The sequence below is a fragment of the Gadus macrocephalus genome, chromosome 22, assembly GCF_031168955.1.
Source record: "Gadus macrocephalus chromosome 22, ASM3116895v1".
NCBI lineage: Eukaryota > Metazoa > Chordata > Actinopteri > Gadiformes > Gadidae > Gadus > Gadus macrocephalus.
This window is the reverse complement of record NC_082403.1, coordinates 6826172-6844150: the sequence shown is the minus strand read 5'-3', so window position 1 is coordinate 6844150 and position 17979 is coordinate 6826172. Positions and strand designations below refer to the sequence as shown.

The 17979-nt window shown below is 41.6% G+C and overlaps 3 protein-coding genes across 4 annotated transcripts in view; 2 read left to right on the top strand and 1 right to left on the bottom strand.

Annotated features, from left to right (window-relative positions):
• The first annotated feature begins 603 nt into the window (after positions 1–603).
• On the top strand, positions 604–4248 carry LOC132451310 (mucin-2-like). The gene is made up of 8 exons (XM_060043680.1): positions 604–705; positions 885–1507; positions 1693–1757; positions 1969–2147; positions 2246–2505; positions 2757–2818; positions 3068–3210; positions 3927–4248. Exons 2-8 carry the CDS (start codon positions 1043–1045, stop codon positions 4016–4018), a joined length of 1266 nt encoding a protein of 421 aa, XP_059899663.1. The 5' UTR covers positions 604–705; positions 885–1042; the 3' UTR covers positions 4019–4248.
• A 666-nt stretch (positions 4249–4914) lies between these two features.
• Positions 4915–15020, top strand: dgat1a (diacylglycerol O-acyltransferase 1a). Its single transcript, XM_060043075.1, has 17 exons — positions 4915–5365; positions 6329–6416; positions 8006–8046; positions 8174–8259; positions 9070–9122; positions 9790–9895; positions 10007–10135; positions 10459–10524; positions 10631–10734; positions 11262–11300; positions 11435–11476; positions 11770–11814; positions 12222–12334; positions 12577–12642; positions 12761–12848; positions 13199–13261; positions 13532–15020. The coding sequence occupies exons 1-17, from the start codon at positions 5094–5096 to the stop codon at positions 13676–13678; spliced, it is 1548 nt and encodes a 515-aa protein (XP_059899058.1). The 5' UTR covers positions 4915–5093; the 3' UTR covers positions 13679–15020.
• Positions 15021–15861: 841 nt separating this feature from the next.
• cfap20 (cilia and flagella associated protein 20) overlaps positions 15862–17979 on the bottom strand; it is a 2824-nt gene continuing 706 nt past the window's right edge. The window contains exons 2-6 of one of the 2 annotated variants that reach the window (XM_060043077.1): positions 17580–17659; positions 17369–17480; positions 16843–17031; positions 16150–16260; positions 15862–16027 (exon numbers count right to left, since the gene is read on the bottom strand). In XM_060043077.1, the coding sequence (XP_059899060.1) occupies positions 16025–16027; positions 16150–16260; positions 16843–17031; positions 17369–17480; positions 17580–17659 (495 nt within the window). In that variant the 3' untranslated portion in view covers positions 15862–16024. Of the gene's footprint in view, positions 16031–16149; positions 16261–16842; positions 17032–17368; positions 17481–17579; positions 17660–17979 lie in introns of both variants that reach the window. The other variant, XM_060043076.1, reaches the window with a different exon arrangement.

The window sequence follows — 17979 nt, the reverse complement described above, 5'->3', positions numbered from 1 at the left end:
GTCCTTTTGACAAATTTCAATCATTGTTCTAATTTCTGAAAAGTAGCAATTTTACCGATGTAGTTTAGGGTCAATCACAACGCAGAATGATAAAGGCTAATTGAAACGATCTAAACAATACTATTCAGATCCAGGCACCATAGGGTCAAAGAATAAGTTCTGTTGTATGCATTATATGCTAAACATGATGGTATATGTTCCCGAACTGTAAGCTAGAGCATCAAGCTTTCAAGTTGTATTCAAGTTGAATGGTCTCATAATGATGGCAATCTGTTTTTCAGCCCGTCCATCGATGGAAACACTACAATAGAGGTGGAGCTTGTTTTCAATAACACAGCATCACCTGAAGTGACCATTTCAACTGCCGATGTACTGGAGACCATGACGACGGCAGCAACCAACACCTCTGCTGGCGGAATCTCCTTTGATCCTGAATCTATTGTTGTCACAGGTATGGTCACATTTTCCATATTTCATCCAATGATGAAAGTAACAGCACTTTTTCGTAACAAATAACTTGTTGCTCAAGTATGTGGCTTTTCCCTGATTCTTGCGCTTATGCATTTACAAATACATAGTTACAAGTAACATGTACCTTCTCAGAAACGCAAATCCCAACAGCAACTCCGACGACAGCAGCAACAACAACTACGGCAACTCCAGCTACAGCACCCTCAGTACCAACTTCAGATTCTTTTGTCACAGGTATGATTACAATTTCCATTCTGGATATTATGATAAAAGTAATGGGGTTAGGGCAAGGGTTCGACAGAACGAGTCAGTTGATCATGACTCTATCCTAGTCATAGGTACAGTATGCAAGATCAAAGAAATAGCAATGGATTCACTTTCCTTGCTTTTCTAAAAATATACAACGTTTGCAGGAACTCTCACACCAAGCTCAACCAAGGCACCCATCACAAGCACAATCATCTCTTCTGTTACACCAACCATCACAACAGACGCATCGGTTCCCACCACAACTGTGAACGTTGCTCCTGTCACGGTCACCACTGGAGCATCTTCCACAGCAAGCAGCACCATGGGTTCCACCCAAACACCTTCCACAGCACGCAGCACCATGGGTTCCACCCAAACACCTTCCACAGCAAGCAGCACCATGGGTTCCACCCAAACACCTTCCACAGCACGCAGCACCATGGGTTCCACCCAAACACCTTCCACAGCACGCAGCACCATGGGTTCCACCCAAACACCTTCCACAGCAAGCAGCACCATGGGTTCCACCCAAACACCTTCCACAGCAAGCAGCACCATGGGTTCCACCCAAACACCTTCCACAGCAAGCAGCACCATGGGTTCCACCCAAACACCTTCCAGCGAATCCACGACCAGCCTCATGACGACTACCAATCCTCCGACCGCACCATCAGCCCCTGCTCCGACCTTCAGTGTGTCGGTTACATTAACACAAACTTACGACGAACAATTATCAAACCCGAGCAGTCAGCAGTTTATTACACTGCAGTTGATCGTTGTTACAACGGTGAGTTGGACACAGTTGTGGTTGATTAAAAAAATGAATGTAACCTGGTGCTCGAAGAATTTGAAATACTTGCTAGTTATTTTGTATTGATCGTTTTGTTTCTCTTGACATTTCATACAGATTTAATATAATCGACTTTGTAAGCCATTTCAATGTTTTTTAACATTTCAATGTTTTCTCCTTAGTGTAATGCTATCTACAGGGCAGAATATGGATTCCTTTTCATCCGCGTTATTGTCATTGGATTCAGGTAAAACCTTGGAAACCTCCTCATGACTGTAAATATATCTAGGCCTACAGATATTTTTGCAAGGCATTTCGTGTCCTCACCACAATGCGAATGATAATATACTCCATTCCAAGTCTCGTATGCAAATTAATCGCTGTACCCCTGTCTCTGAACCAGCTTTCTGACATAAAATTTGAATTGTTGCAATCATAATGATAACCTGTTTTTCCAGACCTGCCGGAGGTCGACGTATGGCCAACACTGAAACCCTTTTGGAGCTTGTGTTCAATAATACTGCCCCAAGTGAAAGTATTCCGCCAGCAGAGGAAGTTGCAAATGTCTTGAGAAATGCTACAGTGAACAACTCCACTGATAGTCTCCAATTTGATGCTACCACTATTGTTGTCGAAAGTAAGCTCTTAAATTTCAATCAAATGTATCACATACAGTGTATATCATATCATAAACGTAAATTACTAAAAGCAAAAACCCAAAATGCGTCTTTACAGGAGTTGTTACCACTACCACAACGATTGCCCCAACAACTGCCCAACCACTGACAATAACTGCCAAACCAACGGCTACAACAGCCCAACCACCTGCTACAACTGCCCAACCACCGGCCCCAACTCAAACCACAACCACTGCTGCAGTAGCGTTGGCTAACGTCCGATTTGGATTCCGTTCTGTCAGAGACACATTTACAGCAGACCTTTTGAATCCCTCATCAGCAGCCTTCCGAGATCGAGCCACAACCATCACATCTGCGGTAATAACATTTTGAGCACCTGGGCGGCTTACATGGGAACCAAGTTGCTCCTTAAACAACATTTGCCTTTGATAATTATCTAAATGAGGGTTCCATCCCGTATCACTTGTTGCTACTCTGCAAAGCTATGTTAAGTAGGTGATACACAGAATTTGAAAAACAGATGTCAGAGGTGAATAACACAGTGCTTATTTTGTATACCTTGAAATGAACAAAGCCTTCTTATTCTAACTGTCTTTTCCTCTGTGCAGCTCGAACCCTTGTTCAGAAGAGCTTTTGGTTCCTTCACTAGATTGCAAGTGGCAGCTTTCAGGTACCTTTTGAAGCCTCGGGTGCCGTTCTATGATATTAAAAGAAAATGTTACTTGGAAAATGTCAACGTTCTAAACTGTGTTTTACAAAATAAGATAACTAGAATAAAATTTTCGCATACACATTATATTACACATTATGTATGTATATTATTAACATATTAAAGTTTGGCATGGCATTCATGTGTCTCAGTTCACTGGTTAGTACATCAATTTAAAACAAAGATATGTGATACAATTTTTTTCCCTAGCCAAGGATCGATCATCACCACCATGGACGCAAAGTTCAGTTCAGCTCCTTCTAGTGACCAGATAGTCAGAGTTCTGACCGATGCCGCAGGAACCATCACAGCTTTTGACATTGAAACCAACTCTATTACTGTTAATGGTATAGGTAAGATATGCAAACACATTTGTAAAATAAGTATGATTATGATGCAGGTGTGTGTGTGTGTGTGTGTGCGTGGGTGTGTGTGTGTGTGTGGTTTTCTGTCTGGTTTTCTGTCTGTGGCGGGCAGTGACTTCTGATTCAATGCATGCAATCCTGAAACAAATGAGGCTATGGCCTCTCTCTGACACACACACGGACAGGAGACCAAACCAGCAGGAAGAAGCCTTAGCAACCAGAATAGGTGGCCATTGCTGGCCGGAAGAAATTGATGCCAAACACACACATACAAAAAAGGATGTCACCAAGCCAGGAATTGTTCAAGTTTCAATCAAGAAACTGCTAAAATGATAATACAATTATTTGCTTTTGAATCTTTCCTACTAATGGAGTCCTCTTTGTTTGTGTAACGTTTAATTGTTAGGAAATAACTAACGTTAGGACGATTCTAAATCCTGAAGCATGGTTGTCATGGGATAGGTGAACTGAAGGATGATTGACGGATAGATTGATTTACACACCCTTGATATAGTTATACCACTGCTAGGTAAAATACCAAGCATCTTATCATGCTAGACATTGCATTGTCTTTCCAATACTCTCATCCCATTTTCACAGTTCCAAAACAATGGAAATGTGGAGGTGATTTTAAGACTGACTGATGACTGGTGAATTAAGATATCTCACTAACTAATCAAGTGCTTTTTTACTCTTTCGTACAGTGACGGGTGGAGTCTCAAGTGGAATGAACAAAAGCAGTGCCTTCATCATATCTTCGATGGCCCTTCTCTCATGGCTACTCGTGTCAAGCTGATCATAGGACTTGGGTGTTCACTCAAGACAAACCCAAGACAACACATAAGAACCATTTTAACTAAGAAACATTATTAACCATATTAACCATGTTAACAACAGAATTATATTAACCAAGATAAACAAACAAATGAATAATATATATTACTGAATGAATTGCTATTTAATCACAATAGAGTATTCTAATTAAAATATCATGCACTTTGCTTGTAAACAAAAGACTATTCTCTTAATAAAAAGCTTAAGCTATCATGTTTGCTCTTGTCTAGTGTCATCGAAAAATATTTTAAATGTAGACCACTCTATACCTTATATGGGGAAATACTGTGGCGAGCAGCACGGAAAGGAAGAGACGGGAGCCCATGTTCAGCAGTTAAATACGTATAACTCTCGCGCCCCTTACACCGCACGACTGTGAGGGTTGCCTTTATTTGACGCACACATGCCACAACAAAACACACTCAATCTAACTAATTCGTATCGTTGACGGTGTCCCGAATAATAACTCACTATCACACAGTAACACTAACCCAACCATTGAGACAAACCCGAAATAATGTCTCTGCTGCAAAGGACCGGAGGGCGCCACAGGTCAAGCTTGCGATGGTCCTACCCCCCCCATTAGTAGTGAAATCAATTATTATTGATTTCACTACTAATTTGTAATGAGATTTGCGCCCTCGACCACGAAAGCCTATTTATAATCATTATTATTATCTTTCCAATACAATTTAAATCAATCATTTTCATGTCATGTGTAAAGATTTTTTTTTTTATTCAAAATTTAATTTGTATAAAAAATAGTACAACCACAAAGGGGGAAATCTATGACATCCAAAACTGGCAACGCAGTTTATGACTGACCCGCTTAGGTTTTGACAGCAGCCGCCTGCCTGCGCACGATACTAAACGGAAGTGGAGAGCCGCCTCTCTCCACGGATGAAAGCTTGGCAAGCGCACTAGCAGACGCGTTCATAACGGGACGGGAGGAATGAGAAATGTAGGCTATATAGATTAAAAAAACAAAACGTTAAGCAATGTCAATCAGGTGAAACGGAACGTGCCAACCTGCGGAAATGGTGGACCGGGCACCGAGAGACCCCGTGCATCGCAGGAGAAGAACCACAGTTTCTGGCGGGGGAACGAACGCTGTTGCAAATGTTAACGGAGGCAAGGCGCACGGAGACGGGGGTAAAGCCCAGGCGTCCCCGGCCAATGCCAAAACAGATGTGTTCTCCAAGCATGCGAGCAATGGCAAGTTGGAGAAAAAGACGCAGGACCCATCGTTTACTGCACAGGGACATCCGAGAGAGAGGAGCCGAGTGAGGGATGTTTCCGACCGACTCAGGCAAGCGATGTCACTGAAAATGATGGCAAGGAAACACTGATGCATTTAAAATGTGTTTTCATGGTCTTGTTGTTGATTTATTGTTTTCATATGGCAGGGAGGGAACTAGCTTAAAACACTGATAGAAAATGCAAGGCGCGTCCATATAGTTATTTTAACCCATTTGTCATCTTTTTCATTTGTATTCTATAAGCCTTCCCCTCAGATCATAAATGGGCTCTATCGATTGAAACTGAAAAAAGAATCTTTACTAGTTAGGGAGCTATGATTTCACTATAGGCCTATAACTTTTATGTATTTCTCAACCCCTCAAATAAATTCTAAAGACAACTTTGTCTCGTCACTTGACACATTTGTTTGCTTGAGATAGCCCCATGTCTCGTGTTTTTCGCAATTTCGTTCATGTTTATCTTAGGGCGTACCCGTTACTATCCTACAAGTGGAGTGTGATTGTTGACTTATTGGCCAGCCAGCAATGGAGAACTGAGAAAATATCACCGTTTCTCCTGCCAATCTGTTCACATTACCCGTTTACCTACCTGCTATCTACATTCCCCTTCCTCTCTGTTCATTCAGATTCGGCTAAATTAACTTTTGTCATGTTATTTTTGTGTTAATAATAATGTTGTGACTTGTTTATTTTTAGATAGTACTTTTCTCTACTCTGTGCCCTTTTACTCGTGCATGTGTCTCTCACACATGCACACACGCGCACACACACACACACACACACACACACACACACACACACACACACACACACACACACACACACACACACACACACACACACACACACGATTTGTCTGTCATGTTTGATTGAAAAAAAGAAATAAATACATTTTATGTACATTTTATATTATTATATTATAGAGTAATAAATTGCATTGAATATAGCGTTGACTACACTTTAGCCAAGTGAACGGTAAAAAGGTGAACCGTGTTGTGTTTTAACTCCTGCAGCTGTCACGTCATGCAGGAGTCCCTGCTGAGCTCTGCCAGTGGCTACAGCAACTACCGGGGCATCCTCAACTGGTGTGTTGTCATGCTGGTGAGTGCTCCTTCAGCGGCCGTGGGCTAGCGTCCTCTTGTTGCGTGAGCGCCCCCCTCTATTCGCAGCAGCACTCAAAAGCTAAGACGCGCTAAGTCTGTATGAGGATGAGCTGTGTATGCAATGCATCATCATTTCAGTCATTCAAGTGGTTTTTCATGAGATACAGTGAATGCATCATTGCCATTATGATTCATATAATTGTATATGATGTGATATAGACTGTTGTTATTTGATTAGTGCTTTGGGAATAAGCCATGGTACAAAAGGTGTCCAAAAAAGAAAAAAAATAGTGGCCTGTAGTTGAGATGAAAGTTAAGGCATGGCATTTCTAAAGATGGCATTCACACACCAAACAGTGTTTCACATGAATAACATGAAACTGTTGGCTAAGTAAAGCATTCACAGGTCCACAGTGCACACACAAAGTCTAGTCAATAATGGGATAGTAAGTTGATTGACCGTATCATGGTAGACTAGGTCTGTTTGCTCTTCCCTTTGGTCATCTGACCTGGGGCGACGGACAAGTGTCTCTTCTAATTTTACACGGTGACCGTCCACACTCTGGACTCCGATCAAGAACTTGTCCTCTGATCAAGAACTGGTCCCCTTTCTTCATTACTCTAAACTAATTTTAGACACTCAAATTGGCTCTCCACACATCGTGGCATGGTGAGGAGAAATGTGAAATGCAAATGTTAATATATTTCCATTTCACATTTATTATATGTATGTATATATATATATATATTTTAAATATATATATATATATATATATATATCCGAAAATATGGAAAAAATTAGCTTTTACTCTTCGATAATTTGTCCTTGTCAAATCTATGAAGGGACGATGACAGCGTTTTAGCACCATAATGGTTGTGGTTTGGATTGTGGTTTGTAGCCTTGTTCAAACAAATGCAGCCATTTAAGGTGAGCTGACACACCATGCTATCTGATAACTTTGGTGTGTGTAATAAGCCAGATAGTGCTATCAGGACTAGCACAATCAGCAGTATGTGAGTAAGGAGAACACAGGCAGTACACTAGTGGGTTGAGCAACATGACAGATTGAGCTACCTTCTGGGACTAAAGGAGGGGAGAGGGGGATTAAAGGTCATTAAGGTAAAGGGTAGGCCACCGTAGGCAGCGTGCTTGACTCAGCAGTACTTTGAGGACAGGCTTGTTTATTTACCTCACCTGGACCCGGTTCAACTTGTGCTGTGTCGGGCATATTCGGTCTTAGTTTAAATGTTCACTTTTCAATATGCATTCATTTTGTAGGCACTAGATGATGTATGATTTTTCACGGTGCGGCTGAGATAAATGTAACTCGGATAAGCGTATCTCTTTCCCTGCCGCTCCTTTTATTAAGGGTGGACTTGGAACCAACCGAATAACGCATCATATACTTATTTATGGCCCACTGTAAACACACTCTCTCACTCACAAACACGCATGCACATATACGTTATATGTATATAAAGACGCACATGGGTACGCATCACGTACACACGCACGCAAGCAAACATAAAATATTTGTACGTTAATGTTGTGCTCTGTCTCTCGCCGGGGGCTGTTGTCTTCCCCAGGTGCTGAGCAATGCACGCCTCTTCCTGGAGAACCTGATCAAGTGAGCATGCACATGACCCCCCCCCCCCCCCTCTCCCGGGTCCATCCCCAACTGTCAAAACATGAGCTGCAATATACTCAACATTGAAGAGTCTAAAGATCCTCCCTCTCCCCCTCCTCTTTTCTAGGTATGGTATCTTGGTCGACCCCATCCAAGTTGTTTCGCTGTTCTTGAAGGACCCCTACAGCTGGCCGGCGGCCTGCCTGATCATCGGTGCGTATTATAGACGAGACTCGCTGTGAATAAAGGTACAATAACCAAGGTCAACTGTCAGGGTTTTTTTTTTGCTGCATAAAACCAGCCTCTTCAAATATTTGTTTACTTCCTGTCTGTGTTGGCCAATGCTATTTGTGATACAACTGATAATGCTCTATTACAGTCTCGGTTTATGAATATAATCAGTAGACATTGGACAGAGTCGGATTATGGAGATAGTAACAGATATTAATCATGATAAATGAATATAGCTGTATATGTATCAAGGTTTCAGGTGTGACTATACAGTTCTAACAATAAAGAGATATAGAAAGCAGAATATGAATGAATAAAGTTAAGTGGCTTTAGCCAGTGGGTTTCTTTGCACTACGTCACCATGCACCTCTCCCTGAACGTCTGATACAAAGAACAAGTTCAGTCATTCAGTGTCTCCAAGAAACTTAAGACAGTATTCTCATGGGATGTGAGCATTGTCACGTAGCTGACAGAGAATGAAATGTAGACGTAGCTCTTTTTTTTTCATTAGCGTGCCGAGCAATGCTGCAAATCAGAAATGACATAATGTTCCAGTGGGGGTCTGTTTTGGTAGTAGTACTGTTCCCGGCGTACAGTCCGTGATTGGTCGCCCTTGCATGTCTATCAAGACCTCTTAACACAGGGAAGTTCCTAACACAGGGAGTCGATGCTGTGTCTCAGACTTTCCATATGGAAAGGCTGTCACTGCAAGACTAGTAGTCTGATCAATTCAGGTAGCTAGCTAGCTTAACATTGTTTGTTTGTTTATCCGTCTGTCTGTCTCTGTTCCAGTGTCTAATGTCTTCGTCATAGCGACCTTTTACACTGAGAGACGCCTGGCTGTGGTGAGTGTCTGAGTTTGATTGACCCTTTGTTTTCTAATCCCAGTCTTCACTTTTTGATGTTGTTTTTAGGATTATGTCGACCAATCAATCTACTGTAAACCCTTTTCGAACACTTGCCAGAGACTTAACGGATAGCTAGAATAGTTTAACAACAGGACAGTTAGAGTGTCTCGCTCATTAATTTATTAGAACTCGCTTCACATAAAATTGTCTATATTAACTGTATAACAGTGTAAATCATGTTGGTATGTATTTAATCAAGTATGTATTTCTTCTTCTTCTGAGTATTGTCTATGTTTGAAAAAAGGACGGACACTAACCTTTTTGACTTCTTCATCCAATATATTGTACGTGGAGATGTCAGCAATGATCATAGAATTACACACAGAAACCTTCTCCTCTTATCTGAAAAAACAGTCAGTTAGAAATATATATGGTTATTTTATATTAAGGTAAAAAGCCCAATATATTTGTCAGGTCTTCTTTAGGTCAAAGTGTTTTACTGTCAAATGGGCAGTAAATAATAATAATAAGTTCCACACATGGTCATTCTGTACAATGGATTCCTACCGGCAAGGGTCAACTATATTGTATAGACTTATATATGGATCTAATAGGTTTTTCTACTGGTGTATTTACTCCACGTCGTCACCATCTCTCTTCCTAGGGAAAAATCTCAGAGTCTACAGGGCTGATGCTTCACGGGTTGAACTTGACTGCCATCCTAGTGTTCCCTGTAGTGATGGTACTCTGTGTCACCTCCCTGACCCCCGGTACACACACACACGCACACGCACACACACACATTATTTATTTTATGTTTTCCACTTGTATTACTTACATTTTGTATTTTTTTCGTTGTGCTTGTGTCTTTGGGTATCCAGTGGGGGGAGTGTTCTCCCTCGGTATCTACACCATCCTATTTATGAAGATGTACTCGTACAAAGACACCAACAGGTGGTGCAGAGAGATCAGACTGGCCAAAGTCAAAAGACTGACGCGCTCAAACTCCTGTAAGTTTAACACAAATACACCCGCACACGCACACACACACGCACACGTTGATGTAGTTACACTGTGCAAAATTAACCCAAACATGAATTGGCTTATTTATGCTTATTAGCATGAATCGCTTAGCAATTTATGCTTACACAAATTGTAGTATCAGTAAGTAAAGGGTTCAGCAGGCAATTATAAAAACATATTAAATTTAAATCAAAGTTTAGCTAGCACAGATCTGCTTTGTGTTTATTTGTACTTCTGTATCTAGTTAATACCAACTAGATATTCAGAAGAATACTGACGGCCCTGTCCGCACGTCCGTCTCTCTGTTCAGGTCCGTCTGTAACCAGATTCAGTGGCAAAACCCATGTATCGTATCCAGGGAACCTCACTTATCGAGGTAACCATGGCAACGGCCACATCGTTGTCTGCCAAATATTGAAACTGAATAATAGATGGGAGTCGTGGCCGTCTATGCAAGCTAATTGGTGTTTCCATGCGTGCAGACATGTACTACTTTGTGTTCATACCTACACTCTGCTACGAGCTCAACTTCCCCCGGTCTCCACGGATACGGAAGAGGTTCCTCTTGAGGAGACTGTTTGAAATGGTGAGAGGACACACACACACGCACCCTCACACCCACACTACAAAACATATCCGGCCTGGGTCAGAGCTCACGGTTTAATTGTTACAGTTCTTCATAGCCTGATACACAGTAGACTTATTGTGTTTTTGATTACAATGAACATTGCCTCAAATTGATTGGTGGATGTGTGTGCATTAATTACAAATTCATACGTAATAAATTAACATTGTTTGTCTTTAAATGTAGTCCTGATGCATACTTAAACTTGGCACCTACACATGTACATAGTTTAGTACTAGTTTTTACTAGTTTGATGCCTTCAACTTTGGTTGGAGTCTTTGACGTGGGGAGTTTGAGTAGCAGTTTGCGATCTCTGCAATTATAGATTGGATCAATCGTACATTATTGATCCATCAGGGGGGGGGATAAAGGATAGAAAGTCCGTGATCAAAGCGCCGCTGTATGTCTTGAGATTATGAACCTCGACAGGTTCCCCCCCCATGTATGTTGAGATGTTTGCATTTAAAGTTTCTTGCTCTGTGTTGCAGCTTTTCTTTATGCAGCTACTGGTGGGATTGATACAGCAGGTAACTGGAAAGTTGAAACCATTCACACAAGGCAGATGTAGACCAAAGCAACATACCCCGCCCAACCCAAAGTTAAACTGCTGCTTGCTTTTGTAATCTGATAATCTGTTAATGGAAAACTTTGCATTTTTCAGTGGATGGTGCCCACGGTGCAGAATTCTATGAAACCCTTTCAGGTACAAACCGCATTCCTTTTTCTATCTACAAATATTTTGCATTGTGTTCAATTTTTGTAATCGATTCAAAACGATAATAAACAAGCGCTTTAAATTAAGAGCCAGCTTGGAGCCTAGTTAAAAATTGAAGCCAGCTGGAGACAGATTTACAGACAATCATTTATGACTCATTCGAAGACATCTAAAGATGACATTTCCCTTAATTCCTTACACAAAAAATCTCTTCAGCCTCCAGGAATCGTTTGTTAATACAAATAAAGAAAAGGTGGTTGTTTCTTCTGTTTCTTTAACAGGAAATGGACTTCTCCAGAATGGTGGAACGGCTGTTGAAGCTAGCTGTGAGTAAACTTGTCAGAGCTAGATAGTGTATAGAAACCTTAGTTATAGTTAAAGGTAATGCAGAAGTTAGTTTTAAATATGATTTAGTTTTTATAATTTATTCTTGTCCTTCCTTTCCTTTCTCCCATCCTCTTCTCTTCTCTTTCCCATTTTCTCATCACCTCCTATCTCTCCTCTCTCGAATCCTCCTCCCTCTCATCCTCACCCCTCATCCTCCTCCCTCTCATCCTCACCCCTCATCCTCCTCCCTCTCACCCTCACCCCTCATCCTCCTCCCTCTCACCCTCACCCCTCATCCTCCTCCCTCTCATCCGCTCCTCTTTCCCATCCTCTCACCCCCATCTACCCTCCCTTCTATCCAATCCTCTCCCTAATCCTCTCTCCCACCCTCTGCTTCTTCTCCCAGGTCCCTAATCATCTGATCTGGTTAATTTTCTTCTATTGGTTTTTCCACTCCTCTATGAACTTTGTGGCAGAGCTGATGCAGTTTGGGGACCGCGAGTTCTACAGGGACTGGTGGTGAGTTATCTCGTCACAACAACCAAGTAGAGCGACACACACACACACACACACACACACACACACACACACACACACACACACACACACAAACATCTGTAGCCACACCGTAACGTCAACTAACACACACCCCTGTTCTAGTCCAGAAATACAACACTCACACAACACGTGCTAGAGTTTTCTAAACCAGAAATACCGTTGCCGTTTTTATTGTTATGTTGAGTTTTATCTGTTCCGCTCAGGAACTCTGAGACAGTTACCTACTTCTGGGCCAACTGGAACATCCCCGTTCACAAGTGGTGCTTAAGGTGAGGAGCTCGCACTGGTGTTTAGAGTCTTCCATAGACACACACACACACACACCACAATGCCTCACTGTGTGTGTGTGTGTGTGTGTGTGTGTGTGTGCGCGTGTGTGTGTTGCAGACACTTTTATAAGCCAATGCTGAGGCAGGGGGTCAACAAGTTCATGGCCCAAACTGCAGTCTTCCTGGCTTCAGCGTTCTTCCACGAGGTACGTCCCGGGTCTCAGTCGTCATGGTTACGTTTTTACTTCTGTTTGGACGTCTGTGTCTGTGGCTTGACATCCCCTCACTAACATGTGTTTATTTTATTTTATTGCACATATTAAAACATTGTTGCCGTGACCAGATTCAACAGACACAAGAATGCATTGCTGATGAGTGGTTAAACTGCTCTTCTCTCGACCGGTTTCAACTGGTTGTGAATGTGTTTTATTCTGAATTGTTATCCGATTATCTGTCGTCATAGTACTGAGTTTGCCCTTTATTTAGTGTTTCCTTCTACAGTAATTTGGAATAAACTTTTAAGATTCTAAATTGTTATTTTCTCTGCGTCTTTCAGTACCTGGTGAGCATTCCTCTGAGGATGTTCAGATTGTGGGCTTTCAGCGGCATGATGGCTCAGGTAACACACACACACACACACACACACACACACACACACACACACACACACACACACACACACACACACACACACACACACACACACACACACACACACACACACACACACACACACACACACACACACGACCCCTGGCAGAAATGCAGCTAGGTCATGGTTTGTTGACCCAGTGCACAGCTGTGTGCCTCCCCAACATGGGGCTTCTCGTTGTCCCTTTGTGCAAAGCGCCCAGTAGGACGACTCTTTAACTTCACTACATGCTTGCAGGTTCCCCTGGCTTGGTTCGTGGGACGCTTCCTGAACGGTAACTATGGCAACGCAGCGGTGTGGATGTCTCTGATCATCGGCCAGCCGGTGGCCGTGCTCATGTACGTGCACGACTACTACGTCATCCATTACGGGACATCAGAGTGACCGCACGCACACACACACCCCCACACAGAGGAGGCGGCACTCAAAATAAAGGACGGAATGTAACATATGGTGTGCGATTAAAATATGGACAAATCCCATTTTTAAAATGCCATTCCCGAGGAGATTGTTGGCGACAACAATGTGACTTTTCGTTTTCTTGTTGCATTTAGTGAACAGGACAAGCCTTTTTGATTGTGCGTTAGTTTTTTGGAAAATACAAATGCATGCCAACATGTGTGGGAGAGGTGTCAGCCACTGCCTATTACGAACAGGCCTTTAGTCAAGCCAAGACAAGGAGGAGAAGGATCGCAAAGGCAGTGGAGACATACAGTGGGATCACAGAGTTTTGTCAAAAAAGGATGAGAATATTCTTCTGGTTTGACGAATGATTACAGAGTTTATCTTTGCACTAATGAACAAAGAACCACTTGTCCTCGTCCTGTTCTTGTTGTTCATTCCTTACTTCCATGTTTCGAACACCAATTCTTGGCTAGGAGATTTTGATAGTGAGAAAAGAGTGAAGTGAGAGAAAGCCATGCAGTGAGAAAGAACTAAGATGGACTAACTACAAGGGACTGCAATCAGCGCAAGAGAAGACCCCAACACTACTTTATTGAATTATACTTCGCTTTATTTTATTTTGTGTTGTTGATTTTAACTTTGTGGAACATTGTGATTTGAGATAATTCTATTTTGCTAAATGTTAATTTATTTTTAAATGCACTGATTGCCATCCACCTGAATTTAATTATGTTATATATTATACCTTATGAAATTGTATTTAATTTGCAATAACATTTTTTTAAGTTTTCAAATGTTTATCTGGGCTTTTATGCACAAAAGGAATGCTTGCTATGAATTTAAGCAATACAATGCGTCACTACAGCCATAGAAGTAATAAGAGTTGGTCTGTTTATTTTCTGTATCTTACGTCGATGTTGTTTCTAATTGCTTGACTCAATAGAAAGTATTCAAGGGAAGCTTTATTTACTTAAATTGTGGCCGTCGTTTGCCATTCGATTTTTCTTGCAATATTCTGAGAATTGTATTATTGAATTGAAGTTTAATTTAATTGGAGCCTTTCACTGTTAACATGAAAGCTGGCTCCAGGAGTAATGGCTTTATGGGATTGATTGACTTTGGAAGCTCAGTAAGGATACTTTGTTTCCTAGTTTTGAAAAGACAATCGAAAAGACTTCTTCCACTGGTTGTGTGAGCTTAACCTTTTTGAAATATGACATTATTTGTCCTAGACTTAGGCAATCCTCACAGGCCTGAATAGTATTCCCAATAGCTCCTAGTGGAAGGTTAGTTATGCTAAAAGCATACTAAAGAAAATTGATTTCTGAAAAAAAGAAAAAATTAGAATGATCCGATATCCCATTAATTCCAATCGTATCTTTGGACACCATTAACAATTTGGTGATCTTCATGGAGCTCATATAATCTTTAATACACTACAGGATCAGCCAAGATTACATTACATGTATTAAGCTGGCGCCTTTATCCAAAGCCATTTACAATAGGGTGATTGTGTAAAAAGCAATAGACCGCATCGATCAGGCGTCACAGGATATTCTCGTTACCTGTGTGTTTGTGTAAGTCAGAGTGTGTAAGGTCAGGGAATGGTTATTTTGATGAGGAGAAACGATTTGCAAAGCAATGACACTTGCACTGTGGTATCTTGCAAACCACTCCATCGTATCGTGACAGCTCTACAGTATTGTCAATGAAATATTGATGTGTATTTGCGTGCTCTGCCAACACCTAGACCCAATAATAACAAAAAAGGTCTTGTTTATATGCTCCTATTTGCATTCTTATGCAAAAGATTTAACCACTACTTTACCCCGTGCTGTAGGTAGTTTGATTCCAATCTGTTATTTCGGAACATCAGTATATAATCTTTTAAAAGATAGGATTCACTTTTATATTACCGACGTGTTTGACTGCCACATGAAAGAAATGTATTCATTTAATTTTGGGTGGTGTTTGAGCCAAATTGAGACCAAGTATTTTGCCTAAAGCCTTCTAAATGAACATTGTGATATTTCATAAAGAGTGTTTATATTCTTTAAATGGACTCCGCTCATTCATTTCCATAAACCAAGTATAGACACATTCAGATAAATACATATGCTTGAGATATACCTTTCCTTTAAATATCTCATTCCTGAACAGTTTGTTGCATCATAAAAATCCTTTATTGATCCAAAAAAAATGACAATAAAAATGTAATTCACATTTAGGACAACACAAAAACCAGTTTAAATGGAGAGAATCTCACTTTAGTAATATTGAAATCTGGAATGGGGGGGGGTGGCGGAGAGAGCATGTTCCAAAGCTCTACTGCTGCAAGAAACAGACCCCAAAAAAAAGTTATTTATTCAACCACTGAACTAATTATTTAATAATACAATTTTCGGAGACACACTTTAAGCTATCTGAGGTATTTGTGTGCGTGGGTGTACCTTTGCTTTGTTGGGGACGGGCAGGTAGAGCTTGAACTCTGCTGGGAGCTCGTCCTCAGAGTACAGGCGGTCAGAGAAATACACCCTTCTGATGCGACAGTTAGCGTGGATCTGGTGTTAAGAAAGCATAGGAGTGATAACGATGGGGCCGGAGTTTCAAAAAGGTCCTACATGCAGAACTAATAACATTGTATGCTTATTAGCCACTGACACCGATGGCTATTACAATACATGTTGTAGTCCACTGACGTCTTCAAGGAAAATACCTCCTAGGTCACTGGTTTTCAAAGTGTGTTTCACGGCCAAGAAATGGGTCGTAAAAAAAGGGACCAAGTGGGCCATGTGGTGGCGTCAATGAAATAAATATCCAACTCTTGCACCCAAACACATGCAGTACATTTGATTGTAAAATCGGTACATTATAAATGCATGGAAACATTAATAACCTATGCATAAAAACGTTTTTGGTATTTTCTTCCTAATTTGTTGAATGTCAGTCACACATGCCAATCACTCTGATAAATATAAAGAAATGTCTTCCATTTTGAGTTTTTATTGTTGGTTGAGGGCTACCCTAAAGGTTTAAGGTTAGCTAAATGCAAGCTTGTATGGCACTGCTATGGCTACCAGAGGTACCTACTTTATTTAACCTGTGTGTGCGCGTGCTTGTGTGCACATGTGCGTGCGTGTCACCTGCACACGGAGCGTCTCGGCGTAGTTGGTCCCGTAGGCGCGGCGCGTGAAGTCGGACAGGTTGAACTGGATCTGGTTCCAGCCCTCGTCGAGCCTCATGGGCATGGTGCAGATGAAGGGCTTCACCCGCGTCGTGCTCTGGTAGTTACTGGCACGGAAACGCCGCCGCACGTTTTTATCATCCAACACCTGAACGGGTGTACATTGAAAGAGAAATTAAGCCGCAGAGTCGTCACAAATGGCCGAAATATCTGTTAAACTGGCTCAGGGGTTTGAGTTAAAAATGTGTAGCGATTACAAGTCGTTGAATACAATCAATTTGTGAAACACCACAAGTGGTAGGTTGGACTGTAGGAAGCGTGTAGGTTGATTAATCAACCAAATAGTATCCACTAATGCTGTCACAAGTGGGTCGACTTTAAAATTGGATTATAACGACAAATTCTACAATAGGGGCCCGATAAAATGTAATAACAAATATCCATAATTATATTGTATGGTGGTCATTCGTGGTTGCTGAGCCCACCTGGACTTCAAATGTGAAATATTTCTTCAGGTTCTTGATGATCATGACCAGAAAGGGAAGCTTGATGCCCAGTGTTTTCTTAGGGTCAGCAGGGCATGTGATGTAGGTGGTGCTGCAGTAGAAGGGGAAAGAAACAGGGGACTGGGTTACGGTGGAGACTACAAGATGGCTGATGAGATGATGTTTCTGTGACAACAAGAGACGGACGTACCTCACGTTGGACCCCTCGACCTCCAGCACTGAGGACTGGATGTCGTTGTCTGTGATTCTCTTGATGTGGCCATTACGCACCTGCGTAGCCAAATTATGCACATTCCTCACAGGCATGCTTTTTTTTTTACATCATGAAACAACACGAGCGGGGAAACTTAATAGTTTGGAAGTCTCTGCATTCCATTTAGAATTTTATTGAGTTGTCATGGTTCCCCCAAAGATTCCAGAAGGCTTCCCCACCCAAATAACCAACATGGACGCTAGGTGATTGCTTGATCAGACAAACCATCAATACCTGGCACCTTATTTTTCTAACAAGTTTCAAGAGGCAAGTAGACAGAAGGTAGTAGGATTGGCCCGAATCGTTCCGAACGGGCTTACAAGAATCTAGGCAGACA